Here is a 24,156-nt window from a genome sequence, read left to right as displayed (position 1 = left end):
TCGGAGAGTTTCTTTCTGCTGGACTGGCCGGTCTCATGACTTTGCTTCCAGTCGGCTGATGCTCTTTCAGCCTGGGAGTGCACATTTCCACTGAAATGATTCACAAAAGCTGATGAAGGACATTTATTTCATCCTGGTCAGCAAATAGTGTCTTCCCAAACAATACAGGTAGATCTAAAATAAATAAATTTGTCTCTGTTCCATTGAGTCTACAGCACAGGGCCAGGCCAGTCGGCTCAATTGGTCTCTGTCAGTATTTATGCTCCACATGAGCCTCCACCCACCCCTCTTCATCTACCCCCATCAACATATCCTTCTATTCCTTTCTCCCTCATGTATGTATCTAGCTTCCACTTAAATATATTCATACTATTCACCTCAAGCACTCGCTGTGGTAGCGAGTTCCACATTCTCACCACTCTTTGGGTAAAGAGGTTTCTCATGAAATCCCTGTTGGATTATTGAACCACTTCATCATCTTAAAGATTTCCATCAGGTCACCCTTCAGTCTTCTCTTCATTTTTTAAAACAGTTAAACATTTATGAAATGTTAGGCTTTCACAGGATGTGGACTTATCTGACGAGACCAACATTTATTGCCCTCTTCTAATTGCCCCTTGAGAAGGTGGTGATGAGCTGCCTTGTTGAACCGCTGCAGTCCGTGTGGTGTAGGTACACCCACAGTGCTGTTCGGGAGGGAGTTCCAGGATTTTGACCCAGCGACAGTGAAGGAACGGCGATATTGATTCATGTCAAGATGGCATGTGGCTTGGAGGGGAACTTGAAGGTGGTAGTGTTCCCATGTGCCTGCTGCCCTCGTCCTTCGAGGTGGTAGAGGTTGTGGGTTTGGAAGGTGCTGTCAAAGGAGCCTGGGTGAGTTGTTGCTCTACATCTTATAGATGGTAAACACTGCTGGAGGGAGTGAATGTTTGTAGATGGGGTGCCAATCAAGTGGGCTGCTTTGTCCTGGATGGTGTCGAGCTTCTTGTGTGTTGTTGGAGCTGCACTCATCCAGGCAAGTGGGGAGTATTCCATCACACTCCTGACTTGTGCCTTGTAGATGTTGGACAGGCTTTGGGGAGTCAGGAGATGAGTTACTTGCTTCAGAAGTCCCAGCCTCTGGCCTGCTCTTGTAGCCACAGTATTTATATGGCTGGTCCAGTTCAGTTTCTGGTCAACGGTAACCCGCAGTATGTTGATAGTGGAGGATTCAGTGATGGTAATGTCATTGAACATCAAGGGGTGATGGTTAGATTCTCTCTTGTTGGAGATGGTCATTGCCTGGCACTTGTGTGGTGCGAATGTTGTCAGCCCAAGCCTGGATATTGCCGAGGTCTTGCTGCATTTGGACATGGACTGCTTCAGCATCTGAGGAGTCTCAAATGGTGCAGAACATTGTACAATCATCAGCAAACATCCCCGCTCCTGACCCTATGATTGAAGGAAGGCCATTGATGAAGCAGCTGAAGATGGCTGGGCTAGGACATTACCCTGAGAAACTCCTGCAGCGATGTCCTGGGACTGAGATGACTGACCTCCAACAACCACGACCATCTTCCTTTGTGCTAGGGATGACTCCAACCAGCGGAGAGTTTTCCCCTGATTCCCATTGACTCCAGTTTTACTTAGGCTCCTTGATGCCATATTTGGCCAAATGCTGCCTTTATGTGAAGGGCAGTCACTCTCACCTCACCCCTGGAGCTCAGCTCTTTTGTCCTTGTTTGAACCAAGGTTGTAATGAGGTCAGGAGCTGAGTGGCCCTGGCAGAACCTAAACTGAGCATCAGTGAGCAGGTTATTGCTGAGTGAAAGGTGCTTGATAGCACTGTCGACGACACTTTCCACCACTTTGCTGATTGAGTAGACAGTTGGGGGGTAATTGGACGAGTTAGATTGTCCTGCTTTTTGTGTACATACACATTGCCAGGTTGATGCCAGTGTTGTAGCTGTACTGGAACAGCTTGGCTAGGAGCACAGCTAGTTCTGGAGCACAAGTCTTCAGTCCTCTTGCCAGAATTTTGTCAGGGCCCATAGCCTTTGCAGTATCCAGTGCCTTCAGCCATTTCTTAACAGCATGTGGATTGAATCAAATTGGCTGAAGTCTGGCATCTATGATACTGGGGACCTCTGAAGGCCAAGATGGATCACCCAACCCACACTTCTGGCCGAAGATGTTTGCAAATGCTTCATCCTTGTCCTTTGCACTGATGTGCTGGCTTTCCCCCATCATTGAGGATGAGGATATTTGTGGAGCCTCCTCCACTGAGTTGTTTATTTGTCCACCGGCATTCATGACTGATTTGGCAGGACTGCAGAGCTCAGATCTGATCCCTTGGATTTGGGATTGCTTAGCTCTGTCTGTCACTTGCTGCTTTCACTGTTTGGCACACAAGTAGTCCTATGTTGTAGCTTCACCAGGTTGACACCTCATTTTAACATATGCCTGATGCTGCTTCTGGCATGCCTCCTTCCTGCACTCTTCATTGAACCAGGGTTGATCCCCTGGCTTGGTGGTAATGGTAGAATGGGGGATATGCTGGGACAAGAGGTTACAGATTGTGGCTGTACACAATTCTGCTGCTGCTGATGGCCCACAGCCCCTCATGGATGCCCAGTCTTGAGTTGCTAGATCTGTTTGAAATCGAAACCCATTTAGCCCAGTGGTAGTACCACACAACACAATGGAGGGTATCCTCAATGTGAAGACAGGACTTTGTCTCCACAAGAACTGTGCAGTGGTCACGCACACCAACACTTTGATGAACAGATGAATCTGCGATCAGGAGATTGGTGAGGACGAGGTCAGGGAGGTTTTTCCCTCTTGTTGGTCCCCTCAACACCTGCCGCAGACTCAGTCTAGTAGCGATGTCCTTTAGGACTCGGCCAGCTTGGTCAGTGGTGATGCTACTGAGTCACTCTTGGTGATGGACATTGGAGTCCCCCACCCAGAGTACATTTGGTGTCCTTTCCACACTCAGTGCTTCCTCCAAGTGGTGTTCAACATGGAGGAGCACTGATTCATCAGCTGAGGGGGTGGTCGGTAGCTGGGAATCAGCAGGAGGTTTCCTTGTCCATGTTTGACCTGATGCCATGAGACTTCTTGGGATACAGAGTCGATGTTGAGGACTCCCAGGGCCACTCCCTCCTGACTGTATCCCACTGTTTACACAAATACCATTGTTTAGACAAATTGCTGAATTCAGAGGGGATAAAGCAAGATGACAGGGAATTTCTTCTGAAAGTCCAATTCCTGACAGCCAGTACTCAAAAGCCAGATGGATTGTCAGCAATCAGCAATGTGGTTCCTGACAAAGTGAACTAGACCTCAAATCTGGAAATCCTTTGGACCCATCACAAGTTCTATCCCAGGGTCCAGACTGTACACAATCCGATACAGATTTAAAAAGCACCATGAGGAATAGAAAACTGAAGTAAAACCTTTTAACCAAGGACCTGGAAAGACTGTGTGACAGGGGAAAGGAGACCTCTTGAGAAGGTTAAATAAAGTGAATCAACCAATAGTAAAATGAACTCTTGTTTACCATAACATTGGACTCTAAGAACTGGAGCAAGTTGAACTTTAAAACCTAATTGTCACATTCGGTTGGTTTTGTTACGAGTTAAGTTTATAGTGTTGCCAAGGTGATATGTTTAATTGTAAAATGTGACAGAGAAAACATTATCTGTACAGTGTGTAAAAAGGTACTTATTACAGTGTTTATCATGTTAAAACGTGTTGTAGTCAGAAAGGATTGTGGAAACTTCCTAACTTCAGTAAGGTTTTTCCATTGGGTGTGGGGAACATGTGATGATCCACGTACCTTGGGAAAAGGATGTTTTTTTCATGCAATGTCTCCTTTAAGCCCAAAGTGAAACTGGGGATTCTTCTGAAGATGGGGTAATTGATTTCCTGGTTCTGAGGTCATGACTTTCAAGAAATGGCCACATAACCTGAGGTTACTGTGGGGATGAAAAGCTAAAAGTCAAGAGTAAATAGTGAATTGCATATTGAATTACAGTTTGGGCAGCTGAAGCAGGTTCAGTTACAGGCAAAAATGACAGACATACTAGAGAACAGAAGCTGGTGTTGAAGCAGGGCTCTCAAGAATAGAGCAAGGACTGTGGTACTCTGTGTGTTATACAGACACATGAAGATAAGGAGAGCAGGTAGCTGTGAATTAGAAAAGACCCCTTGCTTGTATTTCAGTTTTGCCAGAGCCAACTGGCAAAAAGAGGATGAAGAAGAGAGTCTCTGGGTATTCTGTGACATCAGGATTGTTGTGACCCGAGAGATAGAGCATTTGTAGACGTGCTCTAATGGTGCCAATGAAAGTGACTCGAGGGCCAAATTCATTGAGTGGGAAGTGAGAGATCCGACATAGGGAGGGCAATTGGAAAGACTATGGGATTGCCCATGGTGCAACATGTGTGCAGGAAGAAATGAGAGTGCTTAAAACAACCTGAGCTGTATCTTTGTTCTTTCAACAATGTAAAGTAAAATTTACCTTTTTCTTTGAAATATCCATCGCCTGTTAATGAGTGTTTGTGTTGATTTTAGTTGCTTTATTACAGTAAAAGTTTTAAAAGGTGAAATCTTGTCCATTGGTTTTCTTTCCATTGGCGTCGTGGGGATTCCTTTCATTTAATAAGTTATCAGTCTCTACAGGAATCGGAACGAGAGTCATAGAGTCATTAGGGCAGAGAAGGAGGCAATTCTACCCATCGAATCCATGCTGGCTCTCTGTAGAGCTATCCAGTCAGTCCCATTGCCCTGTTCTAACCCCGTACCCCTGCAGGTTTATTTCCCTCAAGTGCCCATCCAATTTCCTTTTGTGACCAATAGCTGGGAGGGACCCAAAGGAAAGCCAGTTTAATCTGGCACATCCACTGTTTATTATTCAGACCTGGAAGGTAAGAAGGGGTTTAGTTAATCAGCAAGTCGAGCCTGGATGAGGTCAGTAAAATGGGGATGAAATGGATTTGATGTGTATCTGAGATGGGAAAGCTTTATGTAAACCCGATCAAATCTTTGAGAGGAGAGAGAGAGAGACAAACATTAGAACAGGTCCCAGTCCCCATTAAAACACGCAACCTGGGAAGATTAGGAAGGGGACCTCCTCTGCCACTCGGTCAGCTCATGGCTGATCTACACCTCCACTCCGTGCTCCTGTCTTTGCTGCACTCTGCACAGGGTTGGGTCGATGAGGGATGGAAGCCGGTGAGATTAGAGAGGGGGTGGGGCCGGGGAACCAGAGCCCAGTGAACACACATGTGAACCCTGCAGGAGGCAGATCCCCCACAACTGACCAAGCCAGAAGGAAGAGAGCACCCTGAAACGCAGCAAGACTTCTCTCAGCTGGGAGCTAACCAGGCAATGTGTTGTGAGGAGGCTTTAGAAACATACCCTGGGTAGACTCATTCTCCGAAGCTGTGGGCTTGTCAGCTGGACAGTGAAACTAGGCGTCCAACAGCCACAGCCGCCTCTAATATTGTACACTGGGTGTAACCCTGTTCTGTATTAAGCAGACTGAGCTGATGCTGGGTTATTGTGATATTGTTAATCTGACCCTTAATTGATTCAATTCCATCCGTTAATAACATTGATTCAAGTACAGTGCTTACTCTGTTAATCTGCAAATAAAATGTCCGCACTCACACTCAGTCCATTCACCTATCACCCCCTGTGCTCACTGACTGGCATTGGCTCCCGTCCAACCGATGCCTGGATTTCTGAGGAACAAAAGGACCTTGGCGTGTGTGTCCATAGATCTCTGAAGGCAGAGGGGCATGTTAGTGGGGTGGTGAAAAAGGCATATGGGACACTTGCCTTTATCAATCGAGGCATAGATTACAAAAGTATGGAGATCATGTTGGAGTTGATGAGAACCTTGGTGAGGCCACAGCTGGAGTACTGTGTGCAGTTCTGGTCGCCGCATTATAGAATGTGTTTGCACTGGAGGGGGTGCAGAGGAGATTCACCAGGATGTTGCCTGGGATGAAATGTTTAAGTTATGAAGAGAGGTTGGATAGACTTGGGTTGTTTTCGTTGGAGCAGAGAAGACTGAGGGGCGACCTGATCATGGTGTACAAGATTATGAGGGACATGGACAGGGGTGGATAGGGAGCAGCTGTTCCCCTTAGTTGAAGGGTCAGTCACAAGGGGACACAAGTTCAAGGTGAGGGGCAGGAGGTTTAGGGGGGATGTGAGGAAAAACTTTTTTACCCAGAGGGTGGTGACGGTCTGGAATGCGCTGACTGGGAGGGTGGTGGAGGCGGATTGCCTCACATCCTTTAAAAAGTACCTGGATGAGCACTTGGCACGTCATAACATTCAAGGTTATGGGCCAAGTGCTGGTAAATGGGATTAGGTAGGTAGGTCAGGTGTTTCTCACGTGTCGGTGCAGACTCGATGGGCCCGATTTTACCTCTGTAAAAGTGAATGGGATTTTGAATGAGTTAAAATTGGACCCATTCTTTTCAAATCCCTCCATGATCTCACCCATCCCCATCTCTGTAATCTCCTCCATCCCTCCAATCCTCTGAAATATCTGTGCTCCTCATTCTGGAGTGTCCCTGATTTTAATCGCTCCACCATTGGTGGCCGTGTCTTCAGCTGCTTGTGTCCCAAGCTCAGGAATTCCCTCCCTAAACCTCTCCGACTCCCTACCTCACTTTCCTCCTTTAAGACTCTCCTTAAAACCTGCCTCTTTGTCCGAGCTTTGAGTCACCTGACCTAATATCTCCTTATGTGGCTCAGTGTCAGATTTGGTTTGATAATCGCTCCTGTGAAGCTCCCTGGGAAGTTTTACTACATTAAAGGTGCTATATAAACGCAGGTTATTTTTGTTGTGGTGTTTGAATTATTTTCAGGGGACGCCGCTATTGTTAAACAGTCAAACACTTTCTTGCTGCGTCCAGTGAGAGCTACAGGAAGGCTGTTGACTATAATCGGCCATGCAAGGCTTTGTTTGATGATTAAATATACAGAGGAGTGGAGACATTGTTATATCGGTCACTCAGAGCTGAACAGAAACCCGTCTCTTTAAATACAGATACAGGGTAGAGGCTGGAATGAAATCTGTCCCTTTTAACCTGCACAAAAGCAGGAGGCTCAGATTCAGAGGCTGCAAGAGTCCATTCAGCCCATCATTCCCCTGCCATCACTTTGAAAGGACTCTCTGATTCATCCAACTGCTCTGCTCTTTCCCCACAGCCCTGCAAATTCTTCCCTTTCAAAAGCGTTTACCCTTTGGAAAGATACTGTTCAATCTGCTTTCAGGCAGATCAAAACAACTTGCTGTGTCAAAAAAATAAAATCTCATCTCCCCCTCTGGCTCCTTTGCCAATTACCTTAGTGGGACTCACTTTCTGTTAAAGAGCCTGCCAACCCCTCTCACCCACTTTGCCTAAAGTGCAGAAATCTAATCATGAAAAATTCAGAAAAATCAAATATTTTTACTGATAAAAGTTTATTAATGAAACAGAACATGGTTAAACAAACAGAAAATTACTTGAGGATCAAAGACAACCAGAGTAAAAGGATGTACACAATGTTCTGGACCCAAACGGTTTCTCTTTAATTCATCTGTCCCCTGTTCGCTGCCCTCTTTGTGGAACACCTCCGCTCAGTCCACAAGCATGACCCTGACCTTCCAGTTGCTGCCATTATAATTCACCACCTTGCTGTCATGCTCACATTTCTGTCCTCGGCCTGCTGCAATGTTCCCGAGAAGCCCAACACAAGCTGGACGAGCAGCACCTCATCCTCCGATGAGGCACTTTACAGCCTCCTGGACTCAACATTGAGTTCAACAACTTCAGACCATCAGCTCTGTTCTCTGTTTTGATTTTTTTTTTGCCAAGTGCCAGTCTGCATCTTGTTTTCATGTTTTTGCTTTCAGACAGAACTGTCCTTTATTCTGCCATTAACACTTTCTCTAGACCAATGCTTTGTTTCTTTACCACAACCATTACCTCTCCCTTTGCCTTTTGTCCCATGATATTTTTGTTATTTAATCTCGCCTGCCCTCTAACCAATCCCTGACTTTCCCTTTTGTTCTACGGGACCCTCCCCAATTTCTCAACAGCATCAAACCCATCACATTTCTCCCTCTCTGAAGTTCCAAGGAAGAGTCATATTGGACTCAAAACGTTAACTCTGTTTCTCTCTCGAAAGATGCTGCCAGACCTGCTGAGTTCTTCCTGCACACACTGTATTTTTTTTAGATCTACCTGTAGTGGTAAGGAAAAACGACTTATTTTCCAGAATAAAACAAATCTATTTTCATCAGCTTTGTAGAACATTTCAGCGGAAATGTGCACTCCCAGGCTCAAAGAGCATCAGCCACTGGAAACAAAGTTGTGAGACCGGCCAGTCCAGCAGAAAGAAAACCTCCGACCCTCCCACTTCACCAAGTGTCAGAATGAACATGGTTCAGTCCTGGATGTGATTAACAGCAGCAATAACAGCAGAATCCAACTCCTGTAATCACTTGTGAACTTGGTGTCGCTGCAGGTGGGATGACTGAGTGAATCCCTTCCCACACTCAGAGCAGGTGAACGGCCTCTCCCCGATGTGAATACGCTTGTGTTTTCGGAGATTGGATGAATGACTGAATCGCCTCCCACACTCAGAACAGAAGAACGGTCTCTCCCCGGTGTGAACTCGCTTGTGTGTCTGCAGGTGGGATGAATGAGTGAATCCTTTCCCACACTCGGAGCAGGTGAATGGTCTCTCCCCAGTGTGAAGTCGCTGGTGTGACTCCAAGGACGATAACCGACTGACTCCCTTCCCACAAACAGAGCAGATCAACGGCCTCTCCCCACTGTGACTGCGCCAATGAGTTTCCAGGTGAGAAGGGTATTTGAATCCCTTCCCACAGTCCCCACATTTCCATGGTTTCTGCATGGTGCGTGCGTCCATGAGTCTCTCCAGGTTCAGTGATCAGCTGAAGCCTCGTCCTCACAGAACACATGCACGGTCTCTCTGCACTGTGAATGGTGTGGTATTTTTTCAGGCTGTGTAACTGGTTAAAGCTTTTTTCACAGTCAGTGCACTGGAAATACTCTCACTCGGGTGTGTGTGTCGGTACTTTTCCAGTCACACTGATATTTAAAATCTCTTGAAGCAAATGGAAAAGACAAACAATTCTCCTTCCAGGTTCAAAGGCCAGTGATAGTCAGGTCCCATGAATCGAGTGACTGTGTCAGATCTTGATGTGATGTTTGGTTTGAGATTTCTGTCTGCAAATCCTTCCCTTCTAATATCCTGTAAAAGGAGATTACAAAAGTCATCACTGCCAGTACAGGATAGAAATTCAGAACAGACAATTCTAGTTTCTATGGTGCACTCATTCCACAAAAACTGTACATCTCCATCCCACACACTCCCTCTCAATTCTCACTCTGCAGTATCTAATATACACCCAATAGTACTGCATTAAAATGTATGCAATACACAGTATTCCTTTACATGATTAGAGATACATGGAGCTGTGAGGGAAAAATCTATTTCGACAGCCAGTGATGATGCCCTGGAACTCACTGCCCATAAGGGTGGTGGAAGTGGAGTCATTGATTTCAGAATGAAATTGAAGGGAATAAACTTGCAGGGGAACGGGGATATAGAGGAGGAATGGGACTGACTGGATTGCTCGACAGAGAGTCGGCACCTACTCGAGCTGCTAAATGGACTCCTTCTGTGTCATAATGACTCTATGACTGGCAATATATAACGTAGTTACAGTACAATATAACAAAACTAGAAATAATAATACACACATTATTACAGAACCATTGATAATATAGCTAATATGTATCATATAACAATACTAGATATATGTTTGTCCAATATTAATTCACCGTCCCCTGAAATATCAACCATCTCCTGGGGAAACCAGCCCTTTAATTGTGAACATTAGGAAAGAGACCATCCTTTTAGCCAGACAAATAAATGTGTCAAGCTGAGGGAGCAAAGGATGTCAATGTCTTTGAGAGAGAGAGACCTGGGTCAACCTTTCCAGAGTCTGCACCCTCCCTGGATTCACTTCCTTTCCCTTCAGTTCCTGCAAGTCAACAATTTCCCCCCAGAATGAGAAAAGAAATGGAAAGGGGGAGAAAAGAAAATGTTTTACACACAGATGTTGGACACAGGAGGAAGTTTTAGTCTGTGCGAAGTTCAATCAACATTCACACAAACCCGCGCTCTGATTGGCTGGAGGACCAGAGTTCTTCCGGTCCTCAACTCTCCTCATTGGTCAATCTCCCATCTGAAGTCAATGGGACAGCGGAAGCCTTCGTTGGCGTGGGAGACCCTTTGACCCCCATAAAAACAAAAAACTACTGCGGATGCTGGAAATCCAAAACAAAAACAAAATTACCTGGAAAAATTCAGCAGGTCTGGCAGTATCGGTATAAGTTCTGTTGAAGGGTCATGAGGACTCGAAACGTCAACTCTTTTCTTCTCCGCCGATGCTGCCAGACATGCTGAGTTTTTACAGGTAACTTTGTTTTTCCTTTGAGCCCCATGATGCGTTGAGCGGTTAGCCAATGGGAAACGCCATTGTCTGCCCATGCGCAGCTTCCCCTCTCCCTCGGCCGTGCGCAGTCCCGGGCCGCCCGCCCTCGCGGCGGATAGAGCGGTTCCCCAGCGCTGGGGAGTGTGGGAGCTGCGGCCTCCATTACTCACCCGGAGCCCAGTCTCCAAACTCCTGGGACTGGGATGGAAAGTAGGGGTGGGGGGCGCAGTGACCCCGCCCTGACACAAAGTACATGTGGGTAGTCACTGGATATTATTGTCACGCTCCCTTAGCAAAACAGTTTGTTCACTTCAGGTGTAATTATTTAGACGCCTGGGTAACATATTGGGGAGGGTAATATGTGAGAGTGAAACTGAACCCGAGAGTCAGCACCTTCAGGGGAGGAAAATTGGGGGAAAAAGCAGGAGTAGGATAGTCGGATGAATTAGTGTTTCAATCAATGGGGAGGAGGGCTTGCATTGGGGGAGTGGCTGGCATTTATAATTTGAAGGGGGAGAAATATGTTTTCTGATAATTAGAATTGTCACTTCTGAATTTCTATCCTGTATTGACAGTGATGACATGATAACATCAACCCTGTTGCACTCATTCATAATCTTGAAGTCCTTTATCAGGTCAACCCTCAGCCTTGGCTTCCCCAGCCTGTTCACTCTTTCCTATAACTTAAACACTCTTGGTTATGGTATGATCCTTGACAATCTTTTTTGCACTTTCTTGATGACCTCTGTCAGTTTAAAAGGGGTGTATCATTAAAATTTAAGCTCAGCTTAATTTGGTTGCAGGCACCTAATTACTCGATTCCAAATTGACCCTCTAAGATACTTTAGTTCAAAGGAGACTTAAGCATCAGGCAAGACCAGACTCTGAAGTAGCAAATAATATTAATATTTATTTAAAAGAAAAAGGTTTACTTACAAATTACACGAGCGACTTTCCCCACCTCAATTGGGCGACCACCCCAGGTATGAGAGTGAACCTTCCTCAGGTTTCTGAACCAAAATTAATACCCACAATCCTGCTCCAGAGGTCCCTCAGTACCTCTGCAAATAGAGTCCAACTTGCAAACCCAAGATGGTTCTTGAAACCCACTTTTAACGCCTGAATTGATATTAACTCATCTTGAATCCGGCCTGTTGTCATTAGACAATTAGTCATTGTTATTACTGGGTTAGTTTTATTGGATTTAATCCTTTCCGCATATTGTTCCATGGAGCAGAACAATTGGGCAGTTCATGATCTTTCTTTTTATCTGAGTTTAGACAATGTTACGGAGCGAGATGGGAGGGTTGCACAGTGAATTCTAGCCCCACATCCTCACAGGTCCTAGTTCAAATGTTTAATTCACCCACAAAACAGGTCAACTGTTACCCTTTGATACTGTTATTCCCAGCCAAAAAAAAATCTAACCAGGCTTCTTTCCCCTCTTTAAATTTGAATAAATGTTTCCTTATCCCACCTATTTTTAAATTTATTTCGATCTATTGTTTCATCTCCACCTTTTAGCCGATTTCGATCCCTTCCCCCCACCCCACCCCCATTAGGGCCATCTGCCACTAGCTTGTCCTGCTTGCTACCCTTAATGTCCCCATTAGCACATCCTTTAGATAATATCACCACAGTCAACACCCCTTTGTCCTTCTGCCTATGACACCTTTGGCAGTCTCTTCTTGGTCTCCACCTATCACTGGCCCCCTATCATGCTCTCCCTGTCCCAACCACCTCTACCAACTTATATTTCATCTCATTTCTATATTCTTAGTTCTGATGAAGGGTCATTCGGACTCGAAACGTCAACTGTATCCCTCTCCGCAGATGCTGTCAGACCTGCTGAGTTTTTCCAGATATTTTTGTTTTTGTTGAGACAAATTATCCTGATGGGACATTTTTGAGGCAGGTGTAAGACAAAGGTGGGGCAGAAACAGGGAAAGACAGAGTTTTTTTTGCAGCCTGATTCTAGGGCACACACACACTCTCAGACTGAGGGTTCTAAAGGACTAAGATGTTCAAAGAATACTTCTCTTAGACCAGGTATTTTTAACCAATCAGCAAGAGTCTTTAGCCTGGGAACAGTGGTTCTTTGTTAATTTAGATATACAAAGTATCTCTTCCCTCTCCAGATGTTCCTGCTGGACATCTCAATTCACTCGTGGTTTATTGAAGAATGGCACTTTCTCAGCCCTTAATTAATATGGCAGATTTAAAAAATAACTCAGGAGGGAGAATGTCCAAAATTCAATGTTCTTCAAATTGTCCAAAAACCAGTTCCTCACAACAAGATCATGAATGGTTTACATCGAGTAAATAAAGAGAAACTGTTTCCACTGACCAGAGGACACAGATTGAAGGTGATTGACATAAAAGCCAGAGGGGAAATGAGGAAGATAAATCTTTGCACAGTGAGGTGTTGTGACCTGGAATGCACTGCCTGAAAGGCTGGTGGAAGCAGATTCAACAAAGGGAATTAGATAAATCCTGGAAGGGGACTAGTTTGCAGGGCTCATGGGGAAAGGGCAGGATAGTGGGGCTAATTGAGTGGCTCTGTCAAAGAGCCAGAACAGGCATGATGGACTGAATGGCCTCCTTCTGTGCTGTGAGATTCTGTGATGACAGATAAAAAAATGTGTGTCTGTAATATATACAGCGACGTCAATAATATCTGGAATTCTCTTCGTGACATTTCAGAATTTTATCCCTTTTCTTCCAGTTTAGTTTCAGACAAAGAGAACAAAAGCAAATCACTTTCAGTACATTGAGCAGCCCCAATGTCTATTCTCAGCCAGCATTACACAGGGGGAAAAGGGCTGGATTCTCAGACCAGCAAGTCAAGGCCCCCTCTTTGAATGGCCACTTCCCATAATGGATTCAGTGGCCTCTGAAGGGAAGCAGCCTCGGTCCACACTGGGAGTTCCTGCTTCCCAGTTGGCTGGCTCGTGCTGGCTCATGCTCCTGATGTACATGACGTTGGTGAGACCACATCTAGAGTATTGTGTCATGTTCTGGTCACCTTATATCAGGAAGGGTAAATACTTTAGAAGCTGTTCGGAGGAGGTTCACTCAACTGATACCTGGGATGGGTGGGTTATCTGAGGAGGCAAGGTTGGACAGGCTGGGCCTGTATCCACTGGAGTTTAGAAGGATGGGTGATGTATTCGAAACCTCCAAGATCCTGAGGGGACTTGACAGGGTGGATGCTGAAAGGAAGTTTCCCCTGTGGGAGAGACTAGAACTAGGGGACATTGTTTGAAAATAAGGGTCTCCCATTTGAGATGGAGATGAGAAGAATTGTTTTCTCTCAGAGGGCCGTGTGTCTTTGGAACTCTCCTCCCCAGACGGCGGTGGAGGCAGGGTCAATGAATATTTTTAAGGCAGAGGTAGATATATTCTTGACTAACAAGGGAGTCAAAGGTTATCGGTGAGAGGCGGAATGTGGAGTTGAGGCCACAATCAGATCAGCCATGATCTTAGTGAATGGTGGAGGAGACTTGAGGGGCCAAATGGCCCACTCCTGCTCCTAATTCATATGCTCGTATGGATGATCTGCCTGTAAAGATAGGAGCTTGTCGGTTTAAAAGGAAACTTGCATTTATATAGCGCCTTTCACCACCTCAGGGAATTCTCAAAGTGTTTCACTGCCGATGAAACACTATCTGAAGTATGTTACTGTAGAAATCACGGCAGCCAATTTGTACACAGCAAGATCCCATAGGCAGTAATGTGATGATGACCAGATCACCTGTTTTTACTGCTGTTGATTGAGGGGTAAATATCAGGTCCCAGGACACTGGGGGTGAACTCCTCCCCCTCCTGCTCTCCTTCCAATTGTGACCATTCAGTCTTGTACATCCACCTGAGAGGGCAGACGGGGCCCTCGGTTAATGTCTCACTCGAAAGACGGTCCCTCCGACAGGACGGCTCTCCCTCAGTACTGGCACCGGGAGTGTGGGCCCTGGATTATGGGGGCTCGAGTCTCTGGAGCGGGGACTGGAACCCCACACCTCCTGACTCAGAGGTGAGAGTGCTACCCACCGTCATGCCGTGTTGAATAGAATCAGCAAGCTGGTGTTCTAGAATCATGGAATGGTTACAACCCATTGTGTCTGTGCCAGCTCTCTGCAAGAGCAACTCACCCAGAGCCACTCCCCCAACCTTTGCCCTGTAACCCTGCCAATTTCTGCTCTTCAAATAATGATCCAATTCTCTGTTGAAAACCATGACTTAATCTGCCTCCAAGTCCCTTCATCCCTGGTACCATTCTCGTAAATCTCCTCTGCACCCTCTCTAAGAACTTCACATCTTTCCTAAAATGTGGGGCCCAGATATTGGGTTCCATTCTAGAGGGATAGAATTGAAAAGCAGGGAGGTTCTGTTCAACTTGTTTCGAACCATGGTTAGACTGCACTGGGAGTACTGTCAACATCTGTGATCTCCATTTAGAAAAAGGAAATAGAGGCATTGGAGAAGGGGCAACAAAGATTCACAAGAATAATACCAGAACTGAGAGCATTTAATCCTCAGGAAAGGCTGGGGCTGCTTTTCTTTAGAGAAGAGAAGACTGAAGATTGACATGATGCAAGTCTTTAAGATTATGAAGGATGTCAATAATCCAATCGGGATTTCATGAGAAACCTCTTTAACCAGCGAGTGGTGAGAATGTGGAACTCGCTACCACAGGTTGAGTTGAAAAGCATGAATGCATTTAAGGGGAAGCTAGATACATACATGAGGGAGAAAGGAAAAGAAGGATATGCTGATGGGGGGAGATGAAGAGGGGTGGGTGGAGGCTCATGTGGAGCATAAATACTGACATAGACCAATTGAGCCACCTGGCCTGGCCCTGTGCTGTAGACTCAATGGAACAGACGCAAATGTATTCATTTTAGATCTAACAATAGTGGTAGGAAAAACACAAAGATAAAAACAAAAAGCTAAATGCTACTGCGGATGCTGGAAATCCAAAACAAAAACAGAATTACCTGGAAAAACTCAGCAGGTCTGGCAGCATCGGCGGAGAAGAAATCAGTTAACGTTTCGAGCCTTCATGGCCCTTCAGCAGAACTGAAGCATAGTTAGAAGAAGGGAGAAATATAAATTCGTTTAAGGTGGGGGCGGGGTTGGGGGTGGTGGGGGGAGAGAGAGACATTGAGGGTGTGGTGATTGTGGAGATGAGCAGATAATCAAAAGATGTCACAGACAAAAGGGTCAAAGAGGTGTTTTGTCTGAGAAAAGTGCTAATTAAGAATGGAGGACAGGATATTCAAAGTACAGCACTGAGAAAGGAGATATGGCTGTGAAAGCATGTTTTAGTAAACACCTTGTCAAACACCAGGAGAGAAATGGAAAGCAATGAAGGTGAGCAGGGCAGAAGAGACAGTCGGAAATCCTGTCGGAGGACAGAACCGTACTTCTTCAAAGAGGAAAAACACAATTTACTCTCCAGGATAAAAGAAATGTCCTTCGTCAGCTTTTTTGGATCATTCCAGTGGAAATGTGCACTCCTAGACTGTAAGGATCCCAGTCGGGACTGTCAATGTTTCAAGAGAAATCTGAACCCAGTAACGAACTAAAAGAACTACACCACAAGATTCCATGCCTGACACAAACTTTAATGTAAATTAAAAAAAAGAAACTAAGCACGACTAACCTAACACTATATTGTGTAATTACTTCAGTTGTAAAGTCCATTTTACTTTTTAGTTCCACCCAAGAGTTCCCTATGAGATCCTGAAGATTCATTTACCTTTCATGGGACAAACTTAAAAATATGCCACAGCCCTCTGGAATTCACTTTGATTTCTCCTCAGTGTTCCAGCTACTCTTTGACGTCCAAGGATCCCTCGGCATCTTTCCATGAGCTTTTGGATAATTGACCCTCCAACCTTTCTTTAAGGCCTCACGACTGTGGGTTCCTCTGTTCAAGCTTGAGCCTCACTGCCTTCTGGCCCTGACTTTGGACAGTCTGACTGCTTTTCCCAGCCTGCGCCCACAGCTTCTTCACTGCTCTTTCCAAGCTAAATGTTCAAGCTGACTGCTTTCTGCTACGCGACGGGAATGTGGAACTTGAAACACAAACAGTTCAGCCATGACCATATTGAAAGGCAAAGCAGGCTCGAGGAGCCGGGTGGCCGACTTCTGCTCTGATTTTGTACACCCGGAAGACTTTCACCGGGAGGGTCACTGTAGTTTTCCTCCTCTAGCTCCAAGCTAGGCAGATCTTTCAGCTTCTTTTCCCCTCAACAACTCCAAATTAGCTGCAAACGACACAATCAATTTTGTAACTGCTTTCTGTGAGAAACAACCAGATAAATTCAACAAGATCTGATGTGGGCAAATGTGGAATCGTTCATTTTGGCGGGAAGGATTTTACCTAAATGGTGAGAGATTGCAGAGCTCTGAGATTCGGAGGGATCTGGCTGTCCTCGTGCATGAATCACAAAAGGTTAGTCTGCAAGTACAACAGGTCATGGGAAAACTAATAGAATGTTATTATTTATTGTGAGGGGAATTGAATACAAAATTAGGGAGGTTATGCTTCAGTTGTACAAGGCATTGGTGAGACCACATCTGGAGTACTGTGTACAGTGCTGGTCTCCTTATTTAAAGAAAGGTGTAAATGCATTAGAAGCAGTTCAGAGAAGGTTTACTCGGCTAATATCAGGAATGGGTAGGTTGTCTTATTGGTAAAGGCTGGACAAGCTGGGCTTGTATCCACTGGAGTTTAGAAGAGTAAGAGGCGGCTTACTTGAAACCTTTAAGATCCTGAGGGTTCTTGACAGGGTGGATGTGGAGAGGGTTTCCTCTTGTGGGAGAATCTAGGATAGGTTAAGTGAGTGGGAGTAAAATTAGCAGATGGAGTATAATGTGTGAAAATGTGAGGTTGTCCACTTTGGCAGAAAGAATAGAAAAGTAGAATATTATTGAAATGGAGAGAGACTGCAGAATGCTGCAGTACAGAGGGATCTGGTTGTCCTTGTCCATGAATCACAAAAAGTCAATATGCAGGTACAGTAAGTAAAGAGGAAGGCAATTGGAATGTCGGCCTTTATTGCAAGAGGGATGGAATATAAAAGTAGGGAAGTCTTACTGCAGCTTTACAGAGTATTGGTGAGACCACACCAAGAGTACTGTATCTGGGCTCCTTCTTTAATGAGGGATATACTTGCATTGGAAGCAGTTCAGAGAAGGTTCACTCAGCTGATTCCTGGGATGAAGGGATTGTCTTATGAGGAAACATTGAGCAGGTTGGGCCGAAACAAATCGGAGTTTAGAGGAATGAGAGGTGACCTAATTGAAAGATATCGGATTCTGAGGCAGCTTGACAGGGTAGATGCTGAGAGGATGTTTCCACTCATGGGGGAGTCTAGAAATAGGGACAGAGTTTAAAAATAAGGTGCCTCCTATTTAAGATGGAGATGAGTAGGAATTTCTTCGCTCAGACGGTCGTTCCCACACTCAGAGCAGGGGAACGGCCTCTCGCCAGAGTGAACTCGCTGGTGTCTCAGCATGTTGGAATTCTCTTCTGCAGGGACTAGTGGAGGCCGGGTCATTGAATATATTCAAGGATGAGTTAGACCGATTTTTGATTGACAAGGGAGTCGAGGGGTTATGGGGGACAGGCAGAAAAATGGAGTTAAAGGTAAGATGAGGAGGAATTTCTTCACTCAGAGGGTGATGAAGCTTTGGAATTCTCAACCCCAGAGGACTGTGGAGGCTCAATCATTAAATATATTCAAGACAGAGATAGATAGGTTTTAGATGTTGTAGATATGAAGGGATATTGGGGATAGTGCAGGAAAATCGTGCCAAGGTAAATCAACCATGATCTCCTTGAATGGGCAAGCAGGCTTGATGGGTCGAAGGGCCTACTTGCGCTCCTATTTCTTATGATATCTTTGTCCTAGACAGGAAGTGGTGAATGTGGATCTGTTGATCAGCATGAATCAGCACCTTCAGGAGAATTGGGAGAGTGTATATTAGGTACAGCAGAGTGAGAATGGAGGGAAGGTGTGTGGGTCAGAGATTTACAGCTTTTCGGGAATGAGAGAGTAAAGAATGTTCTATAGAAATGAGAATTGTCTGTTCTGAATTTCTGTCCTGTTCTGACAGTGAGGACTGTTGTGAATTCATTTTACAGGATATTAAAAGGGGAAGATTTACAGACAGAAATCTCAAACCAAAGGTCAAATTCTGAAAGTCACTGGATTTATCTGGACCAGAATATGATCAGCCTTTGAATCTAGAAGGAGAAATGTTTGTTCTGTCTGCTTCAAAAGATTTTAAACATCAGTGTGACTGGAAAAGGCCCGAAACACACACACCCAAGTGAGAGTGTTCCAGTGAACTGACTGTGGAAAGAGCATAAACCAGTTACACAGCCTGAAAATACATCACCATTCACAGCGGGGAGAGACTGTACACGTGTTCTCTGTGTGGACGAGGCTTCAACTGATCATCGAACCTGGAGAGACACAAGGACATGCGCACCATGGAGAAACCGTGGAAATGTGAGGACTGTGGGAAGGGATTCAAATCCCCGTCTGAGCTGGAAACTCATCGACGCAGTCACACCGGGGAGAGGCCCTTCACCTGCTCTGAGTGTGGGAAGGGATTTGCTCGGTTATACCACCTGCAGGTACACCAGCGAGTTCACACTGGGGAGAGGCCATTCACCTGTTCTCAGTGTGGGAAGGGATTCACTGATTCATCCAACCTGTACAGGCACCAGCGATTTCACACTGGAGAGAGGCCACTCTTCTGCTCAGAGTGTGGGAAGGGATTCAGTCGGTTATGCAGACTGCAGTCACACCAACAGGTTCACACCGGGGAGAGGCCGTTCCCCTGCTCCGAGTGTGAAAAGCAATTTATTCAGTTATCCCACCTGCAGACACACCAGCGAGTTCACACTGGGGAGAGGCCATTCACCTGCCCTGAGTGTGGGAAATGATTCACTCAGGTATCTCACCTGCGGACACACCAGCAAATTCAAAATGGGGAGAGGCCGTTCTGTTCTTCTGAGTGTGGGAAGGGATTCACTCGGTTATCTACATTGCAGGTGCACCAGCAGGTTCACACTGGGGAGAGGCCGTTTACCTGCTCAGAGTGTGGGAAGGGATTCACTCAGTTATTCACGCTACAGGAACACGAGCGAGTTCACACCAGAGAGAAGCCATTCACCTGCTCTCTGTGTGGGAAGGGATTTACTCAGTTATCCAACATGCTGAGACACCAGAGAGTTCACTCCGGGGAAAGGCCGTTCACCTGCTCTGAGTGTGGGAAGAGCTTCACTTAGAAATCCAGCCTGCAGAGATACCAACACGTTTTCACACCGGGGAGAGGCCATTCACCTGCTCTGAGTGTGGGAAGGGACTCACTCAGTTATCTGACCTGCTGAGACACCAACGAGTTTATAAGTGATTCCAGGGGTTGGATTCTGCTGTTATTGCTGCTGTTAATCACATCCAGGACTGAACCATGTTCATTCTGACACTTGGTGAAGTGGGAGGGTCGGAGGGTTTCTTTCTGCTGGACTGGCTGGTCTCACGACTTTGCTTCCAGTGGGCTGATGCTGTTTGAGCCATGTTCAGAATATTGAGTTTCATATTTCACAGGGATCACAGAATGAAAGGGTGCTTGGAATGTGAAAGGTATATCGTTTGCATTTCTGTTTGAAACCACCCAAAGTATGCCACTTTGCCATGGAGATGGGTTGTGCTGGTTAGATGGTTCTTTTGTATAATTTATCTGGGTGTTTCCCACAGAAGAAAACGATCACAGTTCGAGGGTCAAGCTGACTGTAGTAGATTGGGAAACTACATGAAAATCGATGACGATAGACAGGCAATAGCTAACATTGAAGGAATTATAATATATTTACGACAAATGTAGATTCCTTTCAAGAATAAAAACCCAACAGGAAAAGTGATGCAACTATGGCCAAGAAGAGAAGTTGAAGATTGCATGAAATCAAAGGAAGAGGCTCATAAAGTGGCCAAAAAAAGTAGTAAGCCTGAGCATTGGAGCATGTTTTGAATTGAGCTTCTTTTGAATTCAGCAAAGGAGGACCAAGAGGCTGAGTTCCAAGAGTTACAAAGACTCACTGCCTTCTGAGAGAAAAAAGTTCTTCTCTGTCTTCAACAGGTGACCCATTACTTTTAAACCGTGACCCCAATTTCCAGATTCTCCCACAAGAGGAAACATCCTCTCCACATCCACCCTGTCAAGGCCCTTCAGCATCTTGTATGTTTCAATCAAGTCGCCTCTTATTCTTCTAAACTCCAGCAGATACAAGCCCAGCCTGTCAAACCTTTCCTTATAAGACAACCCTCCCATTCCTGGTATTAGGCTAGTAAACCTTCTCTGAACTGCTTCCAACATATTTTCAGCCTTTCTTAAATAAGGAGACCAACACTGTACACTGTACTCCAGATGTGGTGTCACCAATGCCCTGTTTAACTGAAGCATAACCTTCCTGCTTCTAACAATAACATTCTGTTAGCTTTCCTAATGACTTGATTTGCCTGAATAATTAGCTTTTGTGATGCATGCACAAGGACACCCAGATCCCTCTGCATCTCAGAGCTCTGCAATCTCTCACCATTTCGATAATATGCTTTGTTTTTATTCTTCCTGCCAAAATTGACAATTTCACATTTTCCGACATGACGCTCCATTTGCCAGATATTTGCCCACTCACTTAACATGTCTATATCCTTTTGTAGTCTCCTTATGTCCTCTTTATAACTTACTTTCCTACCTATCTTTGTGTCATCAGCAAATTTAGCAACCATCCCTTCGGTCCCTTCATCCAAGTCATTTATATCAATTGTAGAAGTTGAGGCCCCAGCACTGATCCCTGTGGCACACCACTCGTTACATCTTGCCAACCAGAAAATGACCCATTTATGCCTACTCTGTTTCCTGTTAGCTAGCCAATCTTCCATCCATGTATGTTACCCCCTACACAATGAGCTTTTATTTTCCATAATAACCTTTGATGTGGCACCTCATCAAATGCCTTCTGGAAATCTAAGTTAGTGTTCCACTGGTTCCCCTTTATCCACATCACATGTTACTTCTTCAAAGAACTCCAATAAATTGGTTAAACATGATTTCCCTCTCACAAAACCATGTAGACTCTGCCTGATAACCCTGAATTTATCTACGTGCCCCGTTGTAACGTCTTTAATAACTGCTTCTCACATCTTCCCTCTGACAGATGTTAAGCTAACTGGCCTGCTTTCTCTCTCCCTTTTTGAATGAAGGAGTTACACTCACTATTTTCCAATCTAATGGAACCTTCCTGAATCAAGGAAATTTTGGAAAATTTCAACCCACACATCAACTATCTCACTAGCCACTTCATTTAGGACCCTAGGATGAAGTACATCAGGAACTGGCTTCTTGTCAGCCTGCAGCTCCAACAAATTTGCTCAGTACCACTTCTACGGTGACTGTAATTTTCTTGAGTTCCTCCCTCCCTTCCATTTCCTGATTTACAGCTATTTCTGGGATGTTATTTGTATCCCCTGTAGTGAAGACTGATGCAAAATACCTGTTCAATTCATCTGCCATCTCCTTATTTTCCATTATTAATCCCCCAGACTCACTTTCTAGAACACCAATGCTCACTTTGTTAACTCTTTTCTGCTTTAAACATCTAGAGAAACTCTGTTTTTCTACTTTCAGCTAGCTTTCTCTCCTAATCTAATTTTTCCCTCCTTATTAATCTTTTAGTCTGTCTTTGCTGTTTTTTATATTCTGTCCAATCTTCTGATCTGCCAGCCATCCCTGTGCAATTATATGCTTTTTCTGTAAGTTTGATACTATGTTTAACATTTATAGTTAACCACAGATTGTGCATCATCCCCTTGGAATTTTTCTTCCTTGTTGGAATGCATCTATTCTGTATATTCTGAAATAACCCCTTAAATGTCTGCCACTGCATCTCTACTGACCTATCCAATAACCTAATTTGTTAGGTCACTTTAGCTAGCTCTGTTTTCATGCTCTCATAATTGCCCTTCTTTAAGTTTAAAATACTAGTCTTTGACCCACACTTCTCTCCCTCAAACTGAATGTAAAATTCAATCATATTGTGATTGCTGCTACCTCGGGGCACCTTCACTATGAGGTCATTAGTTAATCTTATCTAATTGCACAATACCGGGTCTAGTATAGCCTGCTCTCTGGTTCCAGAATGTGCTGTTCTATGAAACTATCCTGAAAACATTCTATGAACTTCCCATCTAGGCTTCCTTTGCCCATCTGATTTTTCCAGTCTATATGTAAATTAAAATCCCACATATTTATCGTCGTACCTTTCTGACATGCTCCCATTATTTCTTCCTTTATTCTCCGTCCTACCATGTGGTTACTGTTGGGTGTCCTGTACGCCATTCCCACAAGTGACTTCTTCCCTTTGTCATTTCTCATCTCTACCCAAACTGCTTCTATATTCTGGTTCCCTGAACTTGGCCATCACTCTCTATTGTGTAAATGCCATCATTAATTAACAGTGCCACCCCTCCACCTTTTCCAAGCTTCCTGCCCTCCCTAAATGCCATGCATCCTTCAATATTCTGTTAGTCTCCAAAGTCCCAGGAAGGTATTGAAAATGTCAGATTTTGTATATGGCTATATTTAATTGTGTATTTAATTTCAAGATAGAATGAAGTTGGGAGTCTGAAAGATAACGAATTGGCATGTCTACCTGGATCCAAGGCCCATGTGATTCACATTGCCATGGAGATGGGGTCTGATAGGGGAAGGATCCACAGGAAGCCATTGTAGGATCAGATTGGAAAATTCTCCTAAAAGGCATCCCTGAATTTCACAGACACATCAGTCTGCCAGGGTTCAAGAAAGAGAGAGCTGATAGAGATGGCATGTCTCTGTTTCACCACATGGGAATGTGGATGGGACCTTGTGCTCAGATTGAAAAACCAAATTAATGAGGATTTAAAATGAGACTGGAAGATTCGCCTTGCTTGAGTTATAGGGAGAACCCAGGAGAACCTTCACTGTGAAAGACAGTTCTGGGGTTAAAGGTTGCCAGACTGGGAAAGGAAAAGAATGGAAGTAAACCCTTGGAAGCAAATAATCACTTTGGACAGGTTCCAGGAGAACTGAGTGTCTACTTAAGGAACAGAGTAAAGTATAACCGTGGAGTGGGATTTTTAATTGTGTTAAAAGTAAAATAGCAAAGTTATGTTTGCTTGTTTAAAGTGTATGTTGCTGACAAATATTGTGTTTCTTCATTGTTGCTTCTAGTTTGTTTGCTGCAGTAAAAGTCATAAAACTTGAAGTCTTGTCATGAGATCCTTTAATTAGTTTACTGTGAATTTGAATTTCTTTTTAGAAATTGCTCGTGACAGTGACAGCCAGGCAACGGAGCTGAGGGCTGAATTTAGCTGAGAATAACGGGGCCTGTGCCCCAGTTGGGAAACTGCCATGGGCGGCACACTGATAGAGAGACAGGAAGGTGCTGGAGGACTGACTGGGAAATAGGCCTCCAACCAATCGGGGGTGGGAAGCAGTGACAGGGACTAATGGTGACTTGACTCCCGGGGTTCAGTGCCCCTGTGTCCAAAGCGGGGAGTCATGGGAACAAGGTACCCAGGAGC

The 24,156-nt window shown here is 44.9% G+C and overlaps 6 protein-coding genes across 6 annotated transcripts in view; 2 read left to right on the top strand and 4 right to left on the bottom strand.

Annotated features, from left to right (window-relative positions):
• The window catches only part of LOC144697450 (uncharacterized), a 190,551-nt gene that overhangs the window by 37,466 nt on the left and 128,929 nt on the right, over positions 1–24,156 (bottom strand). The window lies entirely within an intron of this gene.
• LOC144697124 (uncharacterized) overlaps positions 1–24,156 on the bottom strand; it is a 162,906-nt gene that overhangs the window by 60,216 nt on the left and 78,534 nt on the right. The window lies entirely within an intron of this gene.
• The window catches only part of LOC144697127 (uncharacterized), a 215,081-nt gene that overhangs the window by 141,277 nt on the left and 49,648 nt on the right, over positions 1–24,156 (top strand). The gene's annotated exons all lie outside the window — the stretch shown is intronic.
• The window catches only part of LOC144697179 (uncharacterized), a 148,190-nt gene that overhangs the window by 83,281 nt on the left and 40,753 nt on the right, over positions 1–24,156 (bottom strand). The window lies entirely within an intron of this gene.
• Positions 1–24,156, top strand: part of LOC144697408 (uncharacterized) — a 68,153-nt gene that overhangs the window by 34,848 nt on the left and 9,149 nt on the right. The window contains 2 exon segments of the mRNA XM_078569385.1: positions 6,196–6,202; positions 19,026–19,840. Of these exon segments, the coding sequence (XP_078425511.1) occupies positions 6,196–6,202; positions 19,026–19,840 (822 nt within the window).
• LOC144698455 (uncharacterized) lies at positions 7,450–8,907 on the bottom strand. Its single transcript, XM_078570397.1, has one exon. It carries the CDS (start codon positions 8,905–8,907, stop codon positions 8,488–8,490), a length of 420 nt encoding a protein of 139 aa, XP_078426523.1. The 3' UTR covers positions 7,450–8,487.

The sequence above is a fragment of the Cetorhinus maximus genome, chromosome 23 (genome assembly GCF_964194155.1).
Source record: "Cetorhinus maximus chromosome 23, sCetMax3.hap1.1, whole genome shotgun sequence".
NCBI lineage: Eukaryota > Metazoa > Chordata > Chondrichthyes > Lamniformes > Cetorhinidae > Cetorhinus > Cetorhinus maximus.
Note: the sequence above shows the minus strand (reverse complement) of the source record. Positions and strands in the feature narration are given on the sequence as shown.

Coding starts and splice junctions, on each gene's coding strand:
- LOC144698455 (XM_078570397.1), bottom strand. CDS start 8,907: ATGCAGAAACCATGGAAATGTGGGGACTGTGGGAAGGGATTCAAATAC.